This window comes from Culex quinquefasciatus, chromosome 2, assembly GCF_015732765.1.
Source record: "Culex quinquefasciatus strain JHB chromosome 2, VPISU_Cqui_1.0_pri_paternal, whole genome shotgun sequence".
NCBI classification, from domain to species: Eukaryota; Metazoa; Arthropoda; class Insecta; order Diptera; family Culicidae; genus Culex; species Culex quinquefasciatus.
The window spans coordinates 83,245,529-83,269,928 of record NC_051862.1 but is presented as its reverse complement, the minus strand read 5'-3'; the positions used below and the strand labels follow the sequence as shown (position 1 = coordinate 83,269,928).

General features: G+C 35.1%; 1 protein-coding gene across 11 annotated transcripts in view; it reads right to left on the bottom strand.

Annotated features, from left to right (window-relative positions):
- LOC6033422 (cell wall protein RBR3) overlaps positions 1 to 24,400 on the bottom strand; it is a 623,466-nt gene that overhangs the window by 20,357 nt on the left and 578,709 nt on the right. For 9 of the 11 annotated variants that reach the window (XM_038250157.1, XM_038250159.1, XM_038250160.1 and 6 more), the window contains 2 exons: positions 9,221 to 9,390; positions 1,780 to 2,188 (listed from right to left, as the gene is read on the bottom strand). In XM_038250157.1, the coding sequence (XP_038106085.1) occupies positions 1,780 to 2,188; positions 9,221 to 9,390 (579 nt within the window). Of the gene's footprint in view, positions 1 to 1,779; positions 2,189 to 9,219; positions 9,391 to 24,400 lie in introns of all 11 variants that reach the window. The other 2 variants (XM_038250165.1, XM_038250167.1) reach the window with 1 other exon arrangement.

Sequence of the window (24,400 nt, the reverse complement as noted above, 5' to 3'; positions counted from 1 at the left end):
CATTTGAATCATTTGAATCATTTGAATCATTTGAATCATTTGAATCATTTGAATCATTTGAATCATTTGAATCATTTGAATCATTTGAATCATTTGAATCATTTGAATCATTTGAATCATTTGAATCATTTGAATCATTTGAATCATTTGAATCATTTGAATCATTTGAATCATTTGAATCATTTGAATCATTTGAATTATTTGAATCATTTGAATCATTTGAATCATTTGAATCATTTGAATCATTTGAATCATTTGAATCATTTGAATCATTTGAATCATTTGAATCATTTGAATCATTTGAATCATTTGAATCATTTGAATCATTTGAATCATTTGAATCATTTGAATCATTTGAATCATTTGAATCATTTGAATCATTTGAATCATTTGAATCATTTGAATCATTTGAATCATTTGAATCATTTGAATCATTTGAATCATTTGAATCATTTGAACCATTTGAATCATTTGAATCATTTGAATCATTTGATCAATTCGATTTATTTGTTTGATTTTATTGCAAATGAGTTTCTAAAATGAACTTTCTTTCATTTAAAAAACCACCATCAAAAGCAGCAGCAAGACCGAAAGTGACCTCGTCCCCTTAATTCTATATTTCCCGCTAGCGTGATGGTCACTGCATTTGGCAGTGGTTCCATCTTTTCTCATTTTTTCTTCTAATGTGGTGGGAAATTGCGGTTTAACATTAACATAAAAATGCAATTAAGCTCTTCGGGCTGGCTTTCTAGTTTGGAGGTTGGCTTCCCCAGTCTATTCTTTTTTTGTTGGTTTTCAAGCAATTCTTATTTGATGGCCGCAGAATACGAAAAAAGAACGGAAAAGTCAAATCAAGAAAAAAAGGGAAAAGCTCTGGCCACACACACACAGAAAGGCACCCACACACGCGCGCACTCACAGTGACGAACTAAAGTGGCAAAAATAAAACCAAAGTGTATTTTTTCTCTTTTTTTTTTGTTGGGTTTTCTAAGTTCAGGTCATGAAAACTAACAACGGGACGGAAATTACCATAAATTTTATGTGCGCACCTCAAAGTGCACCCTCTTGACGGCAACTATTGATCTAAGCAAATTTAGCTTGGAAGAGAGCACCGAGTCTACACGGAAAATAGTTGGGCCAGGCAAAAACAAACGAAAAAAATACGGAAAATCACACAAGGGGATGCGACCGTTTCGAATGACAGGCAGACATGGCGGAAACCGTTTCAACCGGGGCAGGGCAAAGCAATTCCAACTACTACGACACTCGGAAGATCTTGGCGAGACTTGGCATCGGCAAAGCTTGTACACATCGAGGGGGCACACACACGCGCATTCCTTGGGCTCTACAAAACCGCGTTGTTTTTAAAGGTGTTTGTTTTTGAAAATCAAAAGTTTCAGCAAAAATAAGACTAAAAAGAATCTAAATTTGATTTTCAGTAAATACTGGCAACACTGCGTTTGACAGTTCATACATGAGACGTTACATTACCTTCTGGTTGATTGACCTTGATCGTGATCAAGGTAATGCAAGGTGTCATTCGCGATCTGCCAAAAGCAGTGCTGCCGGATTTCACTGAAATCTCGTCAGGCAGTGAACAAAAAGGCAACACACACTTACAAAAAAACGAAAGACTTTATGAGTAAAAATAAGTTAACCAAAATGGTAGCGCTGAAGATCCATACACAAAGAGAGAGAGAGAGATAGTAAGAGTTGGAAGAAGGGGGAGCAGGTAGCAGAGATTCGGATAACTGGGTTTGAAAAGTGGTTAGTAATTACTTTGCAGGTGCTTCCGGGGCTGTTGTTATTAACGCTGATGTGGTTGTTGTTGTTATTGTTATGGTTTGTGTTGGTAGTGGTGGACGTATGGCAGGTGTTCTGGCTGTTGCACGACTGATTGGACTGACTCTGGCAGGAGCTGGTCGTCGGACTTCCGGCCGTGATTGGACTGCAGTGGCCGTTCATAATCTGGCCAGCGCCGCCGCCGCCACCGCCGGTTCCGGGAGTTCCGTGGCCACCGTGACTCACGACGTACGTCGTGTACGGCGGTGGTGGATGGTGATGGTGGGTGGCGGCCCCGGCGGTTCCCCAGGCGATCGTGAACCCTAGGGCGGCGGCCGTGGCCGGCGGGATTCCGATGGCCGTGGCCGGCACCGCGGTGGTCGCTCCGTTCTGGACCGCGCACATCGTTGGGCGGAGAGGGGGTGGGGGAAGACACGTTTGAATGTTTAGCAACCGCGGGGTGTTTTGAGTTTTTGAGATATTTTTTTGTGTTACTTTCTGTTTTTTTGGTTAAATAAATTATGAGGAATTACTAAACGAAACGGTTTGAACTAAAGTATTGAAACAAGCTTGGTTTGCCTACAGTAGAATCAGTATATTGGCAGGTGAGACTGAAGCTAGTTAGGCTTGGTAAAGAGACATGTATTTGAAATATATTATGATTGCTCTGAAGCGAAAACGGGGTACTCCTTTTTCAAAGAAAAAAATATTTACCTAAATCTTTGACTAATAATTTCATATAGAAATTCCTTCTTTGAATGAAAGCATTTCTGAAAACCCAATTTGAAAACCATGAAAATCGAATTATGAGTTTTTTTTTAAATTGGCGATTCTTAGTTCGGTAATTCTAATGTCTGACAGCTGAATTTCTACGTGTGAGGACATTCAATTCTATTGAGAAAAAATATGTTGATTTCTTGTCTATTAAAATTTGTCACGTACAAAAAGGGTTGTAATTGCAATAAAACGTGTTGTATTTAAATTGGAAAGTTGACAACACTGCCAAAACAACTCGAGAACTGCCAAAGTAAAAGTGAAGGTGATGTTTTAAATTTGTTGAAAAAGACTTTATAATCCAGCTGATCTGGCAACGCTTTTGAAATATCCTGAATATGGCGGAATTTTCATTGCTTTAGAAGCAGAATTTGGTTTTATTACATTTCCGAAACCACTTGTTTTTGTTAAAATATATCCAGTAAGTCATAAAGTTTGCATATCTGTCAACAGTGTCGTGTGATAATAATACATAAGTGAAATTTGAAAAAAAAATCAGTCATCGTTGAATTTTTATTTGAAGTTTTTATCAATTTGTCACATTTTTTAAATATTTGGCAATACTGTTAGGGACCATCCACAAACCACGTGGAAATCTCAACCCTCTCCCCCATCGTAGACAATTTCCATACAAATGAAATCTTTTTTGTATGGCGCTTGGACAATTGCCTACGCTCCCCCTCCCTCTTAAGGTGTCCACGTGGTTTATGGATGATCCCTTATAAGATATTGTGTATTGGTGGAAATTTCCAAACTTTTTTAGGTTGCAATTACTTATTGAACAATTTCATCCAAAATCATTTGACTGTTAAGTGTAGAAAAGATATTTGAAAATAAATTCGAGGCAGAAAAAAATATTTCTGGCAACACTATTTTATAACGTCAAACGCAGGTAATTCTCCGTCTACTCACACGAAATCGGAAAAAGTTGCTCCAACCCCTCTTCGATTTCTGTGAAACTTTGCTCTTAGAGGTGATTTTGGTCCCTGATTACGATTCCGAGGTCCATTTTTCGTCACGGTGGGGCGGTACGACCCCTTTCATTTTGCTGGATTTTTACTAAGACAAGTTTTCAGCAATGTGTAGCTCGAAATCGTGAGGAGATAGCAAAAGACTTTTGTGTGAAATTTTACGCACAATTTGGCGTATAAAAAGTAGTTTTGAAATCGCTACCATTTCGTTTTACTCAACTGTTAAAAATCGTGAGACATGTTATTTCATGGGAATTTTAATGTTCTTTTTGAATCTGTGATAACCGAGACAAGTATTTTTTCGATCAATTGGAACATTTTTTTTTATTTTCAAATTAGGGGGTACTGTTTAGTGTATATCAATGTTCTACAAAGTTGAAGATCAGCAAAAACAACAATTTTGATGCATAAACATAAGGGATTATACGAGAAAGTTTCTCAAAAAAGTGATTATTATGAAGTTTTTGAAGTTTTAACTAAAATCAAAACTACCCCTTAGAGCAAAGTTTAATGGAAATCGAATAGAAGTAGGCGGAGGATAACCCATGAAACAAATAAAGAAAATATTTTCTGGAATCAGTGTTGCCAAAGAATTTGATAAACTTTTTTGAAAAATTAAGAGATTTGATTGTCTGGCAACACTGTCAGGATATTCGAGACTAATGTGCAACTTATTGTACTAGTCAATGTAAGATGTTGTAAATTGGGTTGGAAATGATATCCAAATCCATTTCTTCTTAAATGGATACATTTTTATAAATTTCTTTTTTAATTTTCGATGTGATATTTAAACAAAACAATAAATTATTCACAATAGCCTACAAAATAAGCAACAATACAAAATCCATTAAACTGGCGTCGAGTTCCTAGAGAGAATAATCCTCCAAGCAGCTTATTCAAGCGCGCAAAGTGTTTCCAAGAAGCGGCAGTCTTTCCTTCTACCCAGGGCACTCAACCAGAAAGCGTGGCATCTCTTCAATTATAAAATCACGGCGCGGTTCTTTTCCTCCGGGCAAAATCCTCAAAACGAAAAAAGCAGCAGCTGTGCAACATCACTAGTAACTGCATCCTTCCTTCCGGAGTCCTTCCTGAGAGGAGGGGAGAGGTAAAGCTCTTCACTACCTTAGCAATAGCTGCAGGCTTTTTGTCGTTCTTCTGTGGAGTGCGCCCCCGCCCTCTGTTCTAGATTAAGGAGCTCAAGCTTTTCAACCGCCCATTATTTTCCAGTAATGGGAGCCGTTTTACGCGCGGCGGGACGAGCTGGCGGAAATGCAATTGCATGCTAAATAATAACAACACTTTTCTCACCTCCAGCGCGCGAGAACTCAAACTCAAAAAGTGCCAACAAGCCTGTTAAGGGGCGACCCTCAACGCTGGAGGGCATCCAAGACCGCAAATTCCTCGGGTGCTCGCTGGTTGATGTCCCGGCTAAGGTTTAACACAGGCCGAACTTGGCTGGGAGTGCGGAAGCACTTGGATTTCGAGGAGTTTGCCCACAATTCTCAACTCCACTTGTTAAAGGGGAAATGGGGGGAAAAAATAAGGATGAGAGTGAGAAAAAAAGTTAATTTAAAAACTTTGACAAGAGGGACGACAGATTTGGTGACGGGGACGACAATTTTGAAACAACTCAACGCCCTGGAGGTGTTTGGGGACCTAGAGTTGACGTGGCGCTGGAAAGTGCAGTAGAAGCAAGTGCGCGGCACGTCATTCATTATTACTGCGGAGCTAGTCAATGAAGGGAAACCTTGGGGGACCATTGTTGTTGGTGAAGTGTCCTGGAATGTTATGAAGAGTTGTGACGGTGAAGGGTGATGAACTGCAAGGTAGAATTTGGACTGTAGTCAATCTACGAATGTAAAAATTTCAAAATATTTTTTTGTTTTTACATGGTTTTTTTTTTATTGTACAAGTTGTTCATAATATTTGAAAAAAAACTTCCTGAAAAAAAAATCTTTATTTTTCCTTGTAAAACCAGTCCGATTTTCTGGACCGAATAATTAAAATTTTCGGTTATCTTTTTTTATATTTTCAAAATGTTATATAACGATGTAGGGGAAATATACCCATTTTAAGCCTAATAAGCGATCGTGTTTGAATGATGCTGGAAAATCTGGAGTGTTCCTTGAAATTTACTAAAACCAAGTACACCAACGAGTAGAGCATTTTTTTGTGAACATTTCTGTTTATTTTCACTTTTACTAAATGTTATTCTATTCCTTTTACAAGCATTTAAAAAAATGTTTCCAAAATGTATTCTAATCAACCGAGAATGCATTGGGCCACGCCCATTTTCCTATTTTCAGCATAGTTTGTTTTTTACTTCCAGCGCACTTTTGGATCGGCTTAGTGCTGTCAACATTGATGAAATTTCAAACGAACACTCACGAAAAGTGGTTTTTGTAGCGAAAGTTTCCTGGCATCACTGGCTCACTCCAACAGGCGCTGCTGGTGGTGTTGGTGGCCACCCTTTGTTCGATTAGAATGGGTCGTCAAAATTCAAACGTCAAAAGACTTGGCGCGTTTGTTTTTTTGATGTTGCAAAATAGAAAATATGATCAAAAGTGCATTCAATTTGATCTTTTTGGCCAGTAAATGGCATACATTTGCGTGCTTACTCGAGGCGGTGCTGTTGCTTTAATCGAGCATCAAACTCTCCATATGACAAAGATATGTGTTTGATTGGAAAGGGCATATTTCCCCTACTCTCTAAATCTAGGAAAATTATCTATTTGTAAATCTTTTCAAAAGTAAAGCTTGGTGTTAAAAATGAAAAAAAAATATTGATATAATCCGATAATTTCTTAAAAGTTTAATTGTTAAAACTTTTTGAATTTTATTTTCTTTTTACATATTTGTTGGATTTTAGTTGTTAGTGGCTGGTATGTGTAATTCTGTTTTTGAAGAATTGACAAAACTAATTGTTGTTTTTGATGATCTTGGATTTGAAAAAATACATAACCATAAAAAATTTCATTCACTGAAACATGTGTAGTTTGTAAGATTTATTCTTTATTTTAAGTTGTTTTGAGAAACCAAAAATGTCTTTTTTGAATCACTGTCTTTTCTAACTCACTTTTTCTAATTCACAAACTAGTTATTATTAAAAATTTAAAATGTTGAACATATTTTTTTAACAGGGTCAGACGACAATAAATGAAATTTTTAAAACAGCATCGGAAGCTTTTTTACATTACTGTTTTCTTGATTTCTAATTTGTGAAACCATTTTTGAATGATTTTTTGTGAGCTTTGTTAAAAAAATGCAGAATTTAATCAGTAAAATATTTAGCTACACATTTCAAGCCCAACTTCCATATTTTTTGGGCAAAAAGTATTACTAAATGCTTTAATCATTGGCAAAAAGTTATGAATTTATGGAATAAAATTACGTCTTTTCCGGGTTGTAGCCCCAAATGTCGAAATTCGTTAAAAGATTAAAATGCCTTTATTTGATAAGAAATGCATAAGCAAACGTTATAACATGTTGTCTCAATCTCTATATCTTTTGTACCCTCAGGCTTGTACAAATTTTATTTAAAGTTTTTGTCACCCCTCCTCTCCATTTAAAATTGGTCCAAAAAATCAGGGAGCAAAAAATATTATTTTCAAAAAAGTTTAAAATTTCAATAGAAATTTAAGTGCAATTAGCTGGAATTGATTTAAAATGCATTCTCCTGCGTTTATAATCATTTTAAGAAATTTCGAAGGTTTTTTTTTAATGATTTTTCCTTCTGTTGACAAATCCATTGTTAGAATATCCAATTGCATCAAAATGAACTAAAGTACAAATCATAGCTGAAAGGTACTCCAAAACTCTATTAGGTTATAAGAATTACGAAATTGTGAATTGATTATTTACTAATAAAAACTAATTGAATTGAATTGAATAATCATTTTAAGCATGTTTAGGTTGATTCAAACATCTTTTGAATTTTTGAAAATTATCGATGTTTAGTATCGCAAAAAGTTTTTTATCGCTAGTTTTTTTGTTGTCGTCAAATCTTACTTTTTTTTGAAAACTAATGATTGTAAAACAACTGAACTAGTGCAAAATGTATTTTTAAACACTTTTTGCATTCAAATGTTGAGACTATGGCTTTTTATTTCAATTTTAATATTTTTTAAATTTTTGAGTATTTTTACGAAATTTGAAGGTTTTTTTTGAAAATTTGGAGTGTTTTTTAAAAAATGTCTGACATTCGAAATGAATGAGAAAAATTCGATCATTTGATACCCATATTGCAATAACAAATATTTTGAGGATTTTTCAGAGTAAAAAATTTCATTTTCAAAAAACTGAAAAAATGCGTATTTTTGAGAAAATTTTCATGTAACTGTAACTACAATGGATAGCTGCCATCATCCCGATTCCAAAACACTTTAATTTTTTGCATTATGCACGCTACGGTTTTGCATCCCCTGTGCTAAACCGAGGCATGACTGCATCTCCAAATATCTTAAAATACCTTGATATATTTACAAACACCTATCAGATTTCATCAAATATCAAATATCAACTTGTAAAAAATGCAAAAAAAATATTACTCTGAACAAACTTTCATGAAAGGTTAAGTTCCAATTGGAATCAAATTAATAGTTTATTGAACACTATTTATATTTTATCCATACTTTTATCTGATACTCTCCAATTACAACCCTTTTCCTGCAATAAACTCATCAAGTCGTCAAAATCCCCTTTTCCCCTGGTAAAAAGCCTCCCAAGTGTGTGCCACGTCGACAGACTGAAGTGTCAAAAAAACGTCCAGGTGTTGACTGGCTGCCGTTTCCACCTGGTCCGAGTTTTCCCCTTTCAAGAGGCGACCAAACTTTTCCACAATTGTTTCCTCGATTTTTCCGTTGCCTCTTGTTTTAAGTGGACATCAACTTTTAATTGTGCACCCGCAGAAAATTTTCTCGAGAGACCTCGCACTTGAAGTATTCGCAGGCAGAATTTCCCAAATGACGACGCTTTGAGGACTCTTTAATTTGCGGAGTTTTCTTGCTTAATTGAGGCGTTGTTGGCAGAGGGCGCGCGCGCGCGGGAAACTCAAGAGGACACATCAGACAGCCAGCGAAAGAGCAGCAAGATTCGTTGAATGGGAGGTTGGGCGGAAATTAAGGGGTTTCTGCGCCGTTGTGTGTGTGTGTGGTTAGGCTCGTCAATGAATCGACAAGAAAAAGAAAAACTTTTAAATGAAAAGAAAAACAAAGTAAAAAACTGCTAAAAAGCGCAACAATCATTGAAAAAGGGGGGAAAACAATACGGAAAATTAGATGAAAATCACGGAGAGAGAAAAAAAAAAAGAGTTGGGATCGTGATTTTCCGGGAAAAGAAACATACACAAAAACAACGAAACCAAGAGAGAAAACTCATGACGAAGGAAAACCAGTACGAAACTTAATTACTCTGTTTTTCCCTCCCCCATCGCGGCTATTGTTCTTTGCCCACGGGGAAAGGTTTGCTTGGCTACTAAAGAGTTTCGTCTGTTTTTTTTTCAACTCCTCTTTTTTCGACTAGTTGAGTTGTTGTTTTTGTTGATCTGCCTAATTTAAGGGGGAGCTTTTCCTCAACCGGGGGAGGTTTGGTCAAGTTTTCCTCCTTCTTTCTTAATTCTTTCAGAAAAAAAACAACAAAATACACAAAATGAACGAAAAAGAGTCCACAAATTCCGGCCAGGCATGCAACTTACCACTGCGGGAACTTGGCCGGGCAGGACCGGTTGGCCGGGCGAGATGCCCATCTGCTGCATGATGGCGTTCTTGAGGGCGAGATGGTTCCGGCCGTTGATCAGCAGCTGGTCCTTGAGATGTTGGGGCGGGTGGAAGTATTTGCACGGGGGCTTCTCACGATTGCAGCGACCCTGTTGAAAGGAGAGAGTTGGAGGAGAAAAGGAGGTTGGTTTATTAGTTACATGTTGTTAGCACGAAGGTTTGGGGAATTTATGGTGTTGTTATTGAACTTTGAAAATCATGTTTAGAGGGCACAATATTGTGTTTTTAATTATTTTGTGTTTATGTTAACTAAATTTCATTGAAAAGAAATAAGTAAGAGTTCTATTTTTAAGTTCTTAAATAATGTTTCAATAATTGCAAATGATCAAGAATGTTCAAATACATACAAATAGGTTTTAATATGTTGATATTTTTTCAAACTAATTTCAAATATATATCCAAGTACAGTCATGCCAAGGTTATGCACTGCCCCGGTTTTGATTCTTTCAGCTGCCTCGGTTAAGTACGGCCTAGTGCTTGACTAAAGCACGGAGCTTATAGGATGTTGGCTATATGGGAGAAATTAACTATAATCGTGTGAAAAATCACAATAACATAAATAAATTAAAGTGTTTTAGAATCGAGATGATGTCAGCTATCGATTGAACTTATAATTACATGAAAATTTTCACAAAATACATATTTTTCCTGTTTTTCAAAAATGCAATGTTTCTCGAACAAATATACAAAATTATTGTGTTTTTCAATACATTTCGAATGTAATATTTTTTTCGGGAAAACAAAAAAATCACAAAAATAGGTATTTTTGAAAAAAAAAATTCTTAAAATTTTTGTTTTTTTTTTTTACAAAATGGGTACCAAATGATCGGGATTTTGTCATACATTTCGAAAGTAATAAAAAACTTTTTTTTGAAAATACTCAAATTTTTCACAAAACTGCGTATTTTTGAAAAAATACTAAAAATTTCATATTTTCTCAGTTACTCATATCAAATGACCGTTTTTTTATACATTTCGAAAGTAATAACAACATTTTTTAAACATACTGAAAAAATCACAAAACTACCTATTTTCTACAAAATTACTCAAAGTTTCAGTTTTTTTCAATATGGGTATCAAATGGTTGGGATTTTTTTTACACATTTAGAATAAAGTATATTTTTTTGGAAATACTCAAAATTTTCACAAAACATTTTTTTTTTGAAAAAAAAACACTCAAAATTTTAGTTTTTTACTAAATGGATATCAGATTGGGATTTTTTCTTACATTCCGAAAGTTGTAACACAATTTTTTGAAAATACCGTGAACTGGGGTGACTTTGATAGCCCGGGGTGACATTGATAGAAATTTGATTTGGCCACTAATTTTGATACATCCAATGTAACAGTCACATTTTTGCATATATGTTCGATAATAAGCTATCCCTTAATGCTTACATACTCAAAATTCTCAAAAATGTTTAGATATTAATTTGACGGGCATTTGAAAAACCTATCAAAGTCACCCCGGGCTATCAAAGTCACCCCAGTTTACGGTATTCAAATTTTTCACAAAACAAACTATTTTTGCAAAAATGCTCAAAATTTCAGTTTTTCACAATATGGGTATCAAATGATCGAAATATTTTAATACATTTTGAAAGCTATAATATTTTTTTTCGAAAATACTCAAAATTTTCACAAATCTACTATTTTCTAAAAAAAAACTCAAAATTTCAAAGTTTCAAAATTTGTTACAATCGAAATGTTTGAATAAATTACGATAATTTGTTACCCAACTGAAATTTTGAGTGTTTTTTACGTTACGTTGTTTTTGAAAATTTTGATTATTTAAAAAAAAGGTTTGTAATTACATTCAAAATGTATGAAAAAAAAATCCGATCATTTGATACCCATATTGTGAAAAGCTGAAATTATTGCAATATTGCAAAAACTGAAATTTTGGGTATCTTTTCGAAATTCGTAGTTTTTTTTTGAAAATTTGGAGTGTTTTTTAAAAAATGTCTGACATTCGAAATGAATGAGAAAAACTCGATCATTTGATACCCATATTGCAATAACAAATATTTTGAGGATTGCGTATTTTTGACAATTTCCATGTAACTGCCATCATCCCGATTCCAAAACACTTTAATTTTTTGCATTAGGCACGCTACAGTTTTGCATCCCCTGTGCTAAACCGAAGCATGACTACATCTCCAAATATCTTAAAATACCTTGATATATTTACAAACACCTATCAGATTTCATCAAATATCTTCAAATATCTTCAAATATCTTCAAATATCTTCAAACATCTTCAAACATCCTCAAATACCTTCAAATATCTTCAAATACCTTCAAATATCTTCAAATACCTTCAAATATCTTCAAATATCTTCAAATATCTTCAAATATCTTCAAATATCTTCAAATATCTTCAAATATCTTCAAATATCTTCAAATATCTTCAAATATCTTCAAATTTCGTTAAATATTTTAAAATATTTTTAAATATCTTCAAAAATATTAAAAAATATTTTCAGATATCTTGAAATATCTTCAAATAATTTTTAAAACACGTTTTACAGAGTCAGAACAAAAAGCAATGGAAAAATTGAATTAAATTTCGATTCATAACACTGACCAACAAAAATTAACCAAAATGACTGCGCATGCTCAACTCGAGAGGAAGCATGAAGTTTAAGTTCCCCGGAAAACACGAGCACCTTGAATTTTTCAATAATATTTTCAAAATGCACGTGTTTCTGGGGACTCCAATCTTCATGCTTCCCCTCGAGTTAAGCCTCAATAATAGCAAATTTTTTTTTAAATGGTAAAAAAAACAAAATTTTCATGTTTTTTGAAGTGTCCCTAAACCCCAAACACCCCCAAAAGCATAAAATGAAGGTTGTGTTTAGACATATTTGATCTTAAAAAACTCCAGCTATGAAGGCTTGTTTTATTCTTAAAAAAATATTTGAATTCTTAAATTTACAAAAATAAATTGGATTTTTTAATTCAATTCATTTTGTTCAAACATAATTGAACTCAAAAGTTAGAATCACCAAATTTTTCAGAAAAAATGGGTTTACTTTTGTGCATTTTAGAAATTTTCAGCAAGAAATTTGTTTTGTTTTAAATGGAGGTTCCCTATCAATTATACCTTGTTTTTATTAGTATAACTTTTTTTGTTATTTCGTTGAATTTTTCATCGATTTTTTTAAATTATTCCTAGATTCAAAAGGCAAAACTATTGTTTTAAAGTTATGTGTTGTGTAATCATCAAAAGCTAATGTTTTTTTTATTCTGTTAATTGAACATTTCTATATTTTTGTACACTGTATAATCATACTGTTATTGTATTCTCTCTACAAAGAAAATGGATGCAATGAAAAGCTCATAAAAATTTAAACATTATTGAGTCAATTATTTAAAGTTTAGCAAAGATGGAAGGGGATTTTGACAAAACAAACTTTTGAATAAATTGAAAATGGCGATTTATGCTATGAATGTTTGATTTTTAACGACTCTCTCACATAACGGCATTGATGTCAAAGATTCCCTCAAACGATCGCAAAGATTGATTGCTTTCTAATAAATTGACGCCAAAGTACACTTTCGACCATCTACTAAGCGCCATCGCATACCTCAAAAGAACAATTGTTTCGCGCAGATAGGTGACACTTCCGGCGGGCCATTCCGAAATCTGCTAATAGCATAATCCCGCGCAACATCCTCTCGTGGGTTGGTCCACAAATAGGAAAGCACAGCCAGCATTAGGGATCGGATTTATGGCCTCAAATGGGCCCTAAGCTGTTTTTCGGCTCATTCCGACAATCCACGACGAAAATGAGAGTTTGTCGGATCTTCCGGCCGCGATAAGGCCGAGACCGAGAGAGAGTGAGCATAAATTGATGTTCTCCGCTTTGTGTGTGGTGGGCTCCTGATTTATGCCCCCTGATAAGTGACAATTTTGGAGGCGACCCGGAGAAGGCATCTAGGGGGGACGGGGTGGGGACAATTGTGTCCTTGCTTCCGGTGGTGCCGCTCCGACACCAACCTGATCCTTGTTGGAGAGCTGAATTTATTATTTTTTCATCCTTTATCGGTGAGATCTAGCTGGGATGAAGCCACTTCTAGAGTACGTCCACATAGAGTTCGTACTTAATGATCCACCTCCGAGCGAGGCATGTGGCACGTGGCGCAAAGTTTCCAACCTACCACTCTCGTACACATACTAAATTTAGTTAGTTGGAGCAACTCCGGAGGAGGGGTGGAAACCCGATGCTCACGTCGGACCGGCTGGCAATTTTCCGCCTGAATCAATAATACTGCTCAATTAACTTAGTTACATCCAATTAAAGTTTGAAATTTAATTGCACAAATCTTGCTGGTAGAAATCGTAACTATCTCTGTATGTGTTCTAGTTTAAGCTGAATTGAGGTTCGAAACGGAAGCAAAATTATTGCAGTTTCAATACGAGCAGAGCCGAGGGATTGCAGTTCAATTCTGCTGCCCGGGAAAATTGATAAGGGAAATTTGACGGAGGAAAGGAAAGCTGGGAAATGGGCAAAAGTTTATCAATTTTCCCTCTCTGAGGTCGCACCAGAAATCCACAATGAGTGCTTTGAACTGAAGGTTGATGCTAGATGAGGTCTGCACTGCCTTTTAAGTGATTACTTCCGGAAAACTGTACATGGAAATGTGCTTAAACGGGGACCATTAATTTATGAATGATGAAAAATAGTTTCTGATGAAGTTGAGTTGAAGAGGTTTGTTATTTTTGGGAAACTGCTGAAGATGTTTTGAAATTCGAAAATAATCTTGATTTCATTCCAATTTGAAACGAATCGTTTGAGTTCGTTTCCGGTACCCTTTCTTGAGAATATTAATTTCTCGCCTGTCCCCTTCCCAAAAAAAAAAACGATCAGCTTCTTATATCCCTTTTCGCCCAAGTTCCGGAAGGGTCCGATTCCCGGGACCGTCATCGTCGGAATGTTGCAATAAATTCCGAAACAAAGACTCCACTTTTCCCTCTTCACTCACATTGTGGGGTGGGTTGCCAAAAAAAAGGAGTGAGACCCCGAAAGAAAAAAAAAAAAAAAACAAATATATCCGGTATAAATTCGAAGAAGAAAACCTTCATAACTGTCATATTTATATTCTTTATGGTGGCATTAATCCTTCAGCATAAAAGTGGGCAAAACGAGCCAGCAAAAAAAAAAACAACCCGGACGATTCGAGCTGCTCCTGAATTGCTCCATTTGGCATCGCCTTTGCCCGTGGAAATCGTCTTTTGCCGGGTTGGGCTTTTTATTCGAGCAATTTCGTTTCGATCACCACGTGGGCCAAAAAAGGTTTGAGCGAACCATCACGGGAGGAAAAACCTTTTTCCCGTTTGCCCCCTTGCTACTCGGAACACTGCAGTTTATATGTTGTGACACGAGTGCCTAATAAAACTTGCTTCATCCCGAACATTTTTACTTTTATTATGACAGGCTCGTGTTCGACTTTTTTCCCGGGTTATTTTTACACCTCGCCACCGAAAAGTTCACTTTTTATTGGAGGAGGTGCCAATAAAAAGTTTTGTTCGTCACCGACGACCAAAAACCTGGTGAGCTTTTTTTTTTTGCTGCCCAAGGTGTGAGACGCGACGACATGCTGGAAAAATTAATGCGAACGCAAATAAAAGGTGTTTTATTTCGCACTCGTAAAAAAGCCGAGCGCAAAACGAAATGACGACGACGACTTTGGTACAAATTAGAGTGCATAAACACGATAAATAATCATCATAAGACTAATTTCGTGTCGGTGCTGGAAACTGGTGGAAATTTGACGTCCCAGCAGGTGAAAGTGACAAAATCAAAGAAAAATAAAAACTTTAATTTGAGGTTTCAAAACTATGGTACTGTCAGGCAGAAACTTTCGACCATTCTTATTTTTCAAAAATATCAATTTATCTTAGCAGTGTTTCCAGAATATCTTTAAAATGTTTATAACTTGAGACAGGGTTGCCAAGTAGCCCTGCCTGATATACAAAAAAAATAATAAACAGATTTTTTGATCTCTAAAATCACGAATATAGGGGTAGACCGAATTTTTTTTAAAAATATTGTATTTAAAAAAATCACAATTTAGGGGAAATTCTCGTATGCTTGGCAGGTTAAGCACTCGCTCCTAACTCCACCCAATGTGCTGATTATTTAAACAACTAATTTTGCAAAACTTTTTATAGACACATGCTTGCTCACTTCTTTTTGAGCTATTTATCACTCGAGTTCAGTTGAAATGTCAAAGTTCTGACCTGCCAACATTAGAGGCACGCTGGAATTAGATGCTGTTCCCCTAGTAACAGAATTTTTCTTTAATATGATCAAAATGCTAAAGTCTGCTGTTAAAAAGGTTTTCTATGGCTAGGAATTCAACATGATACAGATGAAACACAGATCTTGATCTTGATTTGACAGTTTCTCAGGTTCTTCTCAATGAAATTAAATTCTTTAAAAATGGTTGTGTAGGAGACATCTTAAGATGACTTCGCTGAAAAATCTCGTTCCTAGAACAAATCCTGTTATTTTGGCAGCTGTCTAAAGTTGAGGTAAGTTTTTGACCAAAAATGATCTCTCGAAAAATCATTTTTCTAATATTTTTGTTGGAATTGCTCGAAAACTACACAAACGTTTGAAAATATCAACTTCAAACATTGTAGCATGTCAATACGATTCCCTTGAACAAAAAACACTGTTGGATGACTTGCTTTTACCATATCGTTGTATTTGACCCAATGTCACCCCCTGTAAGGGGTAAGATTCAAACGATTGGCATTTAAGGTAGAGTTCATCAAATTCCACCATATTTTGGGAAAATGTTAGTAAACTATCCAAAAATAATTCTACCTTAAAAGATTATTGATTTTGATTAAATTGTTTTTGTTATTAAGAAATTATGAGTGGTGTATCGTTTTTTGGCCAATAGTCACCCCCACTGACGGTACATTAAATAAACTGCCATCGTTGCCAAGTCTTAAATGTACACCAAATATATATAAAAAAATATATAAATTTACACAAAAATACTCAACTAAAAACAATTCTATTGTTGGACATTCTGTCACTTCTACAATAACAATAGTTTTACAAAGTCCAAAATTTTGGTCTAATTTTTAAGGATTTTATTTCTTATATAAAAAAAACATGTTTTTAAAAGTTGTTGATAGATCAAAAACCAATTCGAATACTCTGGAAAATGATTCAAAAAATGTATACCCATGAAAAATATGCAAAACATTTTTAATTTGTTTTAAAAAATTAAAAATTGATGGAAAATTTAATAATTTAAAAAGGAAAAATCAATGTAAAATTTTCTAAAAAATATAAATCTATTATTTGCAATTTAAAGGGTTTCTTTGTAAACTTTAAAAAAGCTGAAATAAAAATTCAGCACTTACATTCTAGCTCAAGGCAAAAATGAAAAATTGTGTTAGAATGTCTTGTGTTTGAAACAACACGCGACTGTTATTAGATTTTTTGATTTTTAAGTTTTTTTAAGTCAAATTTGAAGATGAGCCCACGATTGAATGATTTTGGTATTTTTTTAGGTGAGTTGCTCCATCCTGCCTTTTCCGTGAGTCTTTTTGTAACATCTTTTTACATTTTAAACGATAAAAAAAAATCGTGGGCTCATTTCCAGATTTGACTTTAAAACTTAAAAATCAAAAAATCTCATAAACGTCGCGTGTTTTTTTTCATTGCATGCAACGGCTTCTAGATACAGCAATATTTAATATACGAAATAGAAAATATTTAAAACACTTACGCCCTTCTCAAATGACATAATCGAGTGAAACTGGCTCTATTTACACAAAAATGGCTTACATAAGCGTACACAGAAAAAAATCAATTCCCGTAATAGTGAATTAAGTTCACGAATGTGAGATCCACGAAGGAATTTATTCATGAGTATGGTGCATTTGCACCATAAACGTGAATATATTCCTTCGTGGTTCTCATAATCGTGAACTGACTTCACGGTTTCGAGAATTGATTTTTTTCTGTGTAGGATGTCTACAAAGTTTCATTGAAATTGGAGAGGGTCGAAAAAAAGTACCTAAAAATTCTTGTTTTGGACTGGAATTGCTCTTATGTGTTTTTTGCTTTAATAGTATCCGAATTGTTCGAATATAATTTATGTTATAAGTATTGTTATCAACACGTATTTTATTGTGGATTTCATTTCTAACGACATTATCGAATTAACTGTGGTTTAGGGTGAACACAAAATGTAAGCAATGTTTGAAAACATTTTGAAAATTCTCGATTATGCTTTCTTCTCCATTCAAATTTGAATCTACTCACACTTTCCACCTGCTCGGAAATCGCGAAAAAAAATGTCCAACTCCGAGCCGTAAAAAGCGTAACAACTTATTTATGAAGAATTAATTAAAACTTGTCGTACCTCTCCCAGGCAAAGTATCATAATTTTCAAAACCTTTCGCGAGTATTGTTTCAAATTACACCAAAGTCGTAATCAACAGCTTGATCTTGTTTTCCCTCCGAGAGTGGGGTGTTGTTTGGATTAACGCAATTCATTACCGCGCCCGTGAAAAGGCGTCACGCGAAAAAGAGCGCTTTTCCGGCTTATGGGTTGATTTTATTACCTTTCATCTCACTGCGAAGCAGTGAATGTTTGTTTGTGCATGGGATGCTGGGGGGAGAGAGTGCTTTTCCGAGACTCGGAAGGAGGAAGTTGGAGGAAAAAAAACGGGCAACACAACATAGTGGAAAACCCTCCCACCCAAAACCCGGGAAAAATAACACGCCAAACCGGCCGAATAAAGCTAATGGAAAAATAAAATAAAACCCAAACGTACACACACTGGTACTTTCGCAACACCCCCACCCCAACAACCTTAAGGGGAAAGTGAGCCCCGTGGTGCTGGGCTGGTCCGCGGTGAAATAAAACCAAAATTCATTATCATTATGATTATGACAATCATCAGTCTCTTTCCTTTCCCTCTCTCTCTCTATCTCTCTGTCGTGTTTTTTTTTCTTCTGTCGAGCACGCGGTGGACGAGAGTTCCGTTGCAAAGCTTTCCCGGGAGCCATCTCTGGAGGTCCATTAGGGGATCGAATGGGAAAAGGACCGGGACCGGGAGCAGGCCCTCAACTTTTGCACCATTCCATCAACGTCACATTGACTACGGGATGGCGGGAGGGACAGGGCTGAGAAAGTGACAAATTTGCATATTTGTTTTGGTTGTTTTTTATTCAATACCTTATTTTTAATTAATAGTTCAAAACTGGGAAAATATATCAAATAGAGAAAAACCAAAATTCTTTATTTGAAACTAAATCTTAAGTAAACTTTCAATACAACGCAAGCTTTTCAAGCAAGGTTACATCCTTTTGATTAGTTACCCTAAAAAAAACATCAAGCTTATTGAAATATATTTCATAACATTAGATATTAAATCTGTCTATTAAATCTGTTCATTAAATGAGTTAAAATGAATCCAAATACACTAAAATAAGCGGAAAACGGAATCGACGTAACACCTTATGATGTGACCCTCTTAAACCTTGCGGTTTCGTCAACGGTTCCACAGGTGTGTATCGTTCTTTTTGCGACAAGACTCCGCCTCCCGGGTCTCCGAAGTGTGAAGGTATGGCACGGGGAGAGGGCACCGACTACCTATATTTACACTTAGAATTTTTTGCGTCCGCCTCGGGATTCGAACCAGCGACCTCTGGATTGTTAGTCCAGTGCACGGTCCGATTGATCCACACAGACAGGCATTGTATTGTTTCAATCACTTTACTTTTTTACATATTTGATCAAAAAGTCATTTTAAACTGAAACAACAGAAACAGAAATATATATGAAAAATAAAATCATTTTAAAATAAACCTTCAAAAGAATTCACATCCGTGAATATTTTCGGGTATTTTTTTTAATCCAGAATTTTACAAACAAAAACAACTTCAAAAATAGTTTTTATTAAGTTCTCAGTTCACCATCATACAGAATATTCTATAACTGGATTGTATTGATAGTTTTAATTCTACACAGAAAAAAATATGTGAATTTACTCGACACGGAAAAAGTGAATTACATGTAAATTCATTTGATGTAAACGTGAGATTCGATGTAAACGGTTGAATCACACGTAAATTTATGTTTTTACGTATAATTTGTTGCAAATTTACATCAAATTGCATTTAAATTTAAATGTTTAATGACGTGCAAAAGTGTTACATCATAAATGATGTAACATTCGGAAATATTTTTTGTGTGTAGGTTTTTCAATACTCAGTTAAAGTGTTGGTTTTTCTGTTTAGTTTATTGTCTCAAGGTTTCATTTCTGAAAATACATTAATTTGTAACAAATTTTAGAGACTTCCAATACCAAAAAAAAAAAATCAAATCAAACCATCCACATTAACGACCCCCGGGTCTTTTGTGGTCTCTATTGCAAGTTTCTGCTCGAACCTAGGAGTCCGAAGGCTTGAATGGGGAGAGCACCCAAACCTCTTTTACTCCAAGGAACCTTCCACCCCAGTGTTTGAACTGACGACCTTTGGATTGTGCGTCCAACCGCCGCCAGCGATTCCACCGGAGTAGGCTTGGTTTGGTGTGTTGTTTGTACTTATGGCATGGAGACGACTCCTACACCTGGAATGACTTAACGACCTAACAACAACCAAGGCCGGGACCGACATTTTACTTCCTCATCCGATGGAAGGTAATACCAATTCCAATACCAATTCTAACCAATTGATTAATAAAGCAAAAAAAAAAAATAAAAAAGAAAAAAAACATGTTTAGACATGTTTCGCAGCTTACAGAAAGACACCAAAAAATTTAAGTTTTCTTAATTATGCTGAATCAATTTTCCAGAAAACATTAAGTTTGTTTTGTTTGCTTTTTTCGATAATTTTTTTTCGGCTTTTTATTTTTGTAATAGCTTTGAAATTGATTCGTATTAATTTTAATATAAAATCAGACTAAAAATTTAATCATCAATCTTGTACTAGAAGTTTCGTGTGGGTAAAGAAACATTGTCAAAATCCGAAAAAAATGAAAGCAGTCTACATTAAACACTTTTTGTATTTTATTATTTTTTATTTCAACAAAATTTCAACGTTAAGATTATTCTATTCGAATAAAAAAATAGTTTTATATAACACTTTGTAGTTATCAATTAATCCTCTATTGTCCTAATTTTTTCGATTTTTTTTCGTGTTCACGAGTCATTCTGAGCATTTTTGGTAATGCGAAAAAAAATATTTTTATTTAGGCTGGTACACATTTTAATTAAAGTTTTCGTCACCCTTTCCAAATTTTCTCGAAAAATCAGGGGGCAAAAAATATCATTTTTGCAATTCCGTCGTGAAACTACTTACTTTTCCTGTCATTCTTGAACGACGAAATAGCCTACTTTTCTGTACCAAAAAAAAAACGGAATCGAATAGCAACACTTTTCAAAATAAATGCTGAAAAGTTCTACTTTTCAGCACTGAAATGGGTGATGAAAAGTTGAACTTTTCAGCACTTGTTTCGAAAAGTAACACTTTTCAACATTTTTTTGATTTAAACGATTTATTGACAAAATACATGAAAATTTGACATAAAATTTCACTCAATGGGTGTTTTTCGGAATTGCAAAAAATGTTTTATGGAACTCGTTGCAAAACTTGATTTTTTCAGCACTCTTCGTATTTATCCAAATCGGTGAACCTCGTTGGATAAATGTACGACTCGTGCTGAAAAAATCCTCTTTTTGCAACTTGTTGCATAAACTACTATTTTGCAATTCCTTCGTGAAACCACTTACTTTTCCTGTCTTTTTTGAACGACGAAATAGCCTTCTTTTCTGTACCAAAAAATAACAGAATCGATAAGCAACACTTTTCAACACTTGCAATACTGAAATGGGTGCTAAAAAGTTGAACTTTTCAGCACTTTTTTTCGAACAGTAATACTTTTCAAAATTTTTTTGATTCAAACAATTTATTGCCAAATACATGAACATTTGCCTTATAATTTCACTCAATGGGTGTTTTTCTGAAATGCATAAAATGTTGTATGAAACTCGTTGCAAAATTTGATTTTTTCAGCACTCGTCGTATTTATTAAACTTGATGAACCTCGTTGGATAAATGTACGACTCGTGCTGAAAAAATCCTCTTTTTGCAACTTGTTGCATAATAGTAGTTTATGCAACAAGTTGCAAAAAGAGGATTTTTTTAGCACGAGTCGTACATTTATCCAACGAGGTTCACCGAGTTGGATAAATACGAAGAGTGTTGAAAAAATCAAGTTTTGCAACGAGTTCTATACAACATTTTTTGCAGTTCCGAAAAACACCCATTGAGTGAAATTTTATGTCAAATTTGCATGTATTTTATCAATAAATCGTTTGAATCAAATTTTTCTTGAAAAGTGTTACTTTTCGAAACAAGTGCTAAAAAGTTCTGAAACCCATTTCAGTGCTGAAAAGTAGAACTTTTCAGCATTTATTTTGAAAAGTGTTGCTATTCGATTCTGTTATTTTTGGTACAGAAAAGTAGGCTATTTCGTCGTTCAAGAATGACAGGAAAAGTAAGTAGTTTCACGACGGAATTGCAAAAACTACTATTTTAGCATGCATTGGGCAGTTCAAAAATCATTTTAATTTGGTTAAATTTTCGATGTGCACACGGCAAAAAGTTTGTTTTTTTCGTCAATTTTTTTCTAAAAACTAACGGTTGCAGTTGCATAACAAATTGATATCATCAACTTTATGGGTGTATAATACAAAAGATATAGATTTTAAGGTGCAATAAAGTGTGTCAAAAATAATCTGGGATATTTCAAACATTACTGCATACTTATTTTGACATAAAAAAAAGAATATGAATGAAAAACAAGGACAACGTGAACTCCAAGAAACAAAAAAAATAATCAAACCCAAGCTGTGAAAAATAAGTATTCACATTTTCGCAATTTACACTTTTCAACATTGACAAATAAATAAATTTTTGAAGAACTTTTAGATAGTAATTGTGATTTAATAATGAACAAATTGTATTCAAAATTTGTTTTTAGAAACTTGTTTAAAAAAATATTGTGGTTAAACTTATTTTAGAGACTAGAAAACCAAAAATTATGACAGTTTTTGGTTGGATTTTGGTTTAAAGTTTGGAACAAGAATATTAGAAATGCTTGACCTGAATTATTGATCTTATCAATCTCAGAATAAATTTCGGAATTCTGAATTAAAAATATTGAACTGGACTGTGGCTATCGAAAATTATAAAATGAAAAAAATAATTAAAATGAACCCAAAAAAAGCTTAAAATAGTCATTTTTATCAGGGACAAACGGTGAACAATTAAGTAAATCTTTTGAACAAATTTATAAACATTATATTGAACAATTTTAGATGAGTTTGAGATAGATCAAATTAAACCAGTCTTAATATAAAATTTAGTTTTTTCTTTGACAAATATTGCAAAGTACAAAACCAAATTCCAAAAAAAATTCCCATCACTGCCTGCCACCCACCAAACCACCATCCGTCAGGCGGACACGGGCCGCGCAGCGGTTGAAAGCCGAGGCTCAGTGGCCCATAATCACCCCCTACTGGTATTTTCCCGAGGGGGGTACGCTTTCTCCTCCCCAGTCCTTGCGGCCAGCCAGCCTTGTGGTGCGGCAGCTGGCTGACACCAGAGACTGTGGTGTGCGTGTAATGGTTAGTGTCGTCTCGTCTCGTGGCGAGAAAAATGAGACACAAATTTAAAAGGTTGTCCCATAAATTAGCTTAGAGACGTAAGATGATGCGGGGCGGTGGTTTGAGGATAAGGAGTGGGAGGTGCTTCAGATGTTCAAGTGGGTGGGAGGGTTTTTCTTCAACTTTGAGATGAGGACTTTTGTATTGGAAAAGAGACGTTTTTCACAAAATAAGTTAGCAAGTTATTTAGGGTTTGATCACAATATTGAAATTTCCAGCAAAAATAGGAATAGTTTAAAGCGAAAAGTGCAACATTGTGAGGAGAAACTTTCAACACTCGAACATTCATTTGGCATTTCATTGGCGCGTCAAACCTTGCACCAAAACTGCACTCTCCCACCATCAAATCCACTTGACTCTCCCCGGGGAAACTTTTCTCATAAACACTGCTTCTCCACATCAGAGAACACAAACGCAAACACAAATTCTCATTTGAAACAGTTGTGAGCGGATTCGTAACCAGCGCTAAAACTATATTGCTCACCCCCGACCAACCCTACCCCTTCTCCACAAAAAGTCCACAGTTGACCACAAAATTGCAACAAACTGGATCCAGAGCTGCAGAGGTTATGTGTGTGTGTTTCAAAAGTTTTCTTCAACTCCATTTGTGTTTTATGACCTGGGAATGGAACCGCTCGATGGCTCACCGAAAACACATGGGTTTGCCCGGTCCGAGTGTTCCGTCCAGGGCACGGAATGGTAATTTTGTGGTCTGCTCCGGCCATGGAAAATATCGAGCGTGTTGGCAGCAAACGTGATGTGGTCGGGTAATGATGATTATCTTGGCGTGGGTGGGTGGCGTCGGCGGCGGCGGTGGATTTGGTGTTCAGGAAGTGCCCTCGGTTTAACCCGAAAGAGGGCTTTGATATTACGGTGGCTCGAAACCGCAGAGATTTGTTTATGATAGTGGAAGAGCGGTGGTGTCCAGACCGATTATTTCGAGTGGGACATTCAAACGGTTAAAGTGTTTGGGGACGCAGGTTTGAAACGGTCAGGCTTCGACAGGACCGAATGGTTATAATTGCATTTTGACCAACAAGGTTTTACCACAGTTGATGCATTTCAAATCAAGATTTTCGTCAATGAATTTATAACGCAGATAACATATCGTTTTCGCCACAGTTGATCTGTAATTCCAATTTATACATATCGAGAAATTAAAAAAAATAGCAAGTTTAAATCCATGTTACACTTTCAGATTTTTAGATTTCTGTAAATCATAAACATGGAAGTCTTTTAGTAGTGCAGACTCACTCTAACACAGTTAACTGCGAACTTTTCTGTCATTACCACAGTAGATCTTTTGAATCGTTGAATTTGTGTCGGATATTTTTTTCTAAGCGCATAATTTTACGCAAAGTTTTCAGTTTAAATTTCTACAGAAA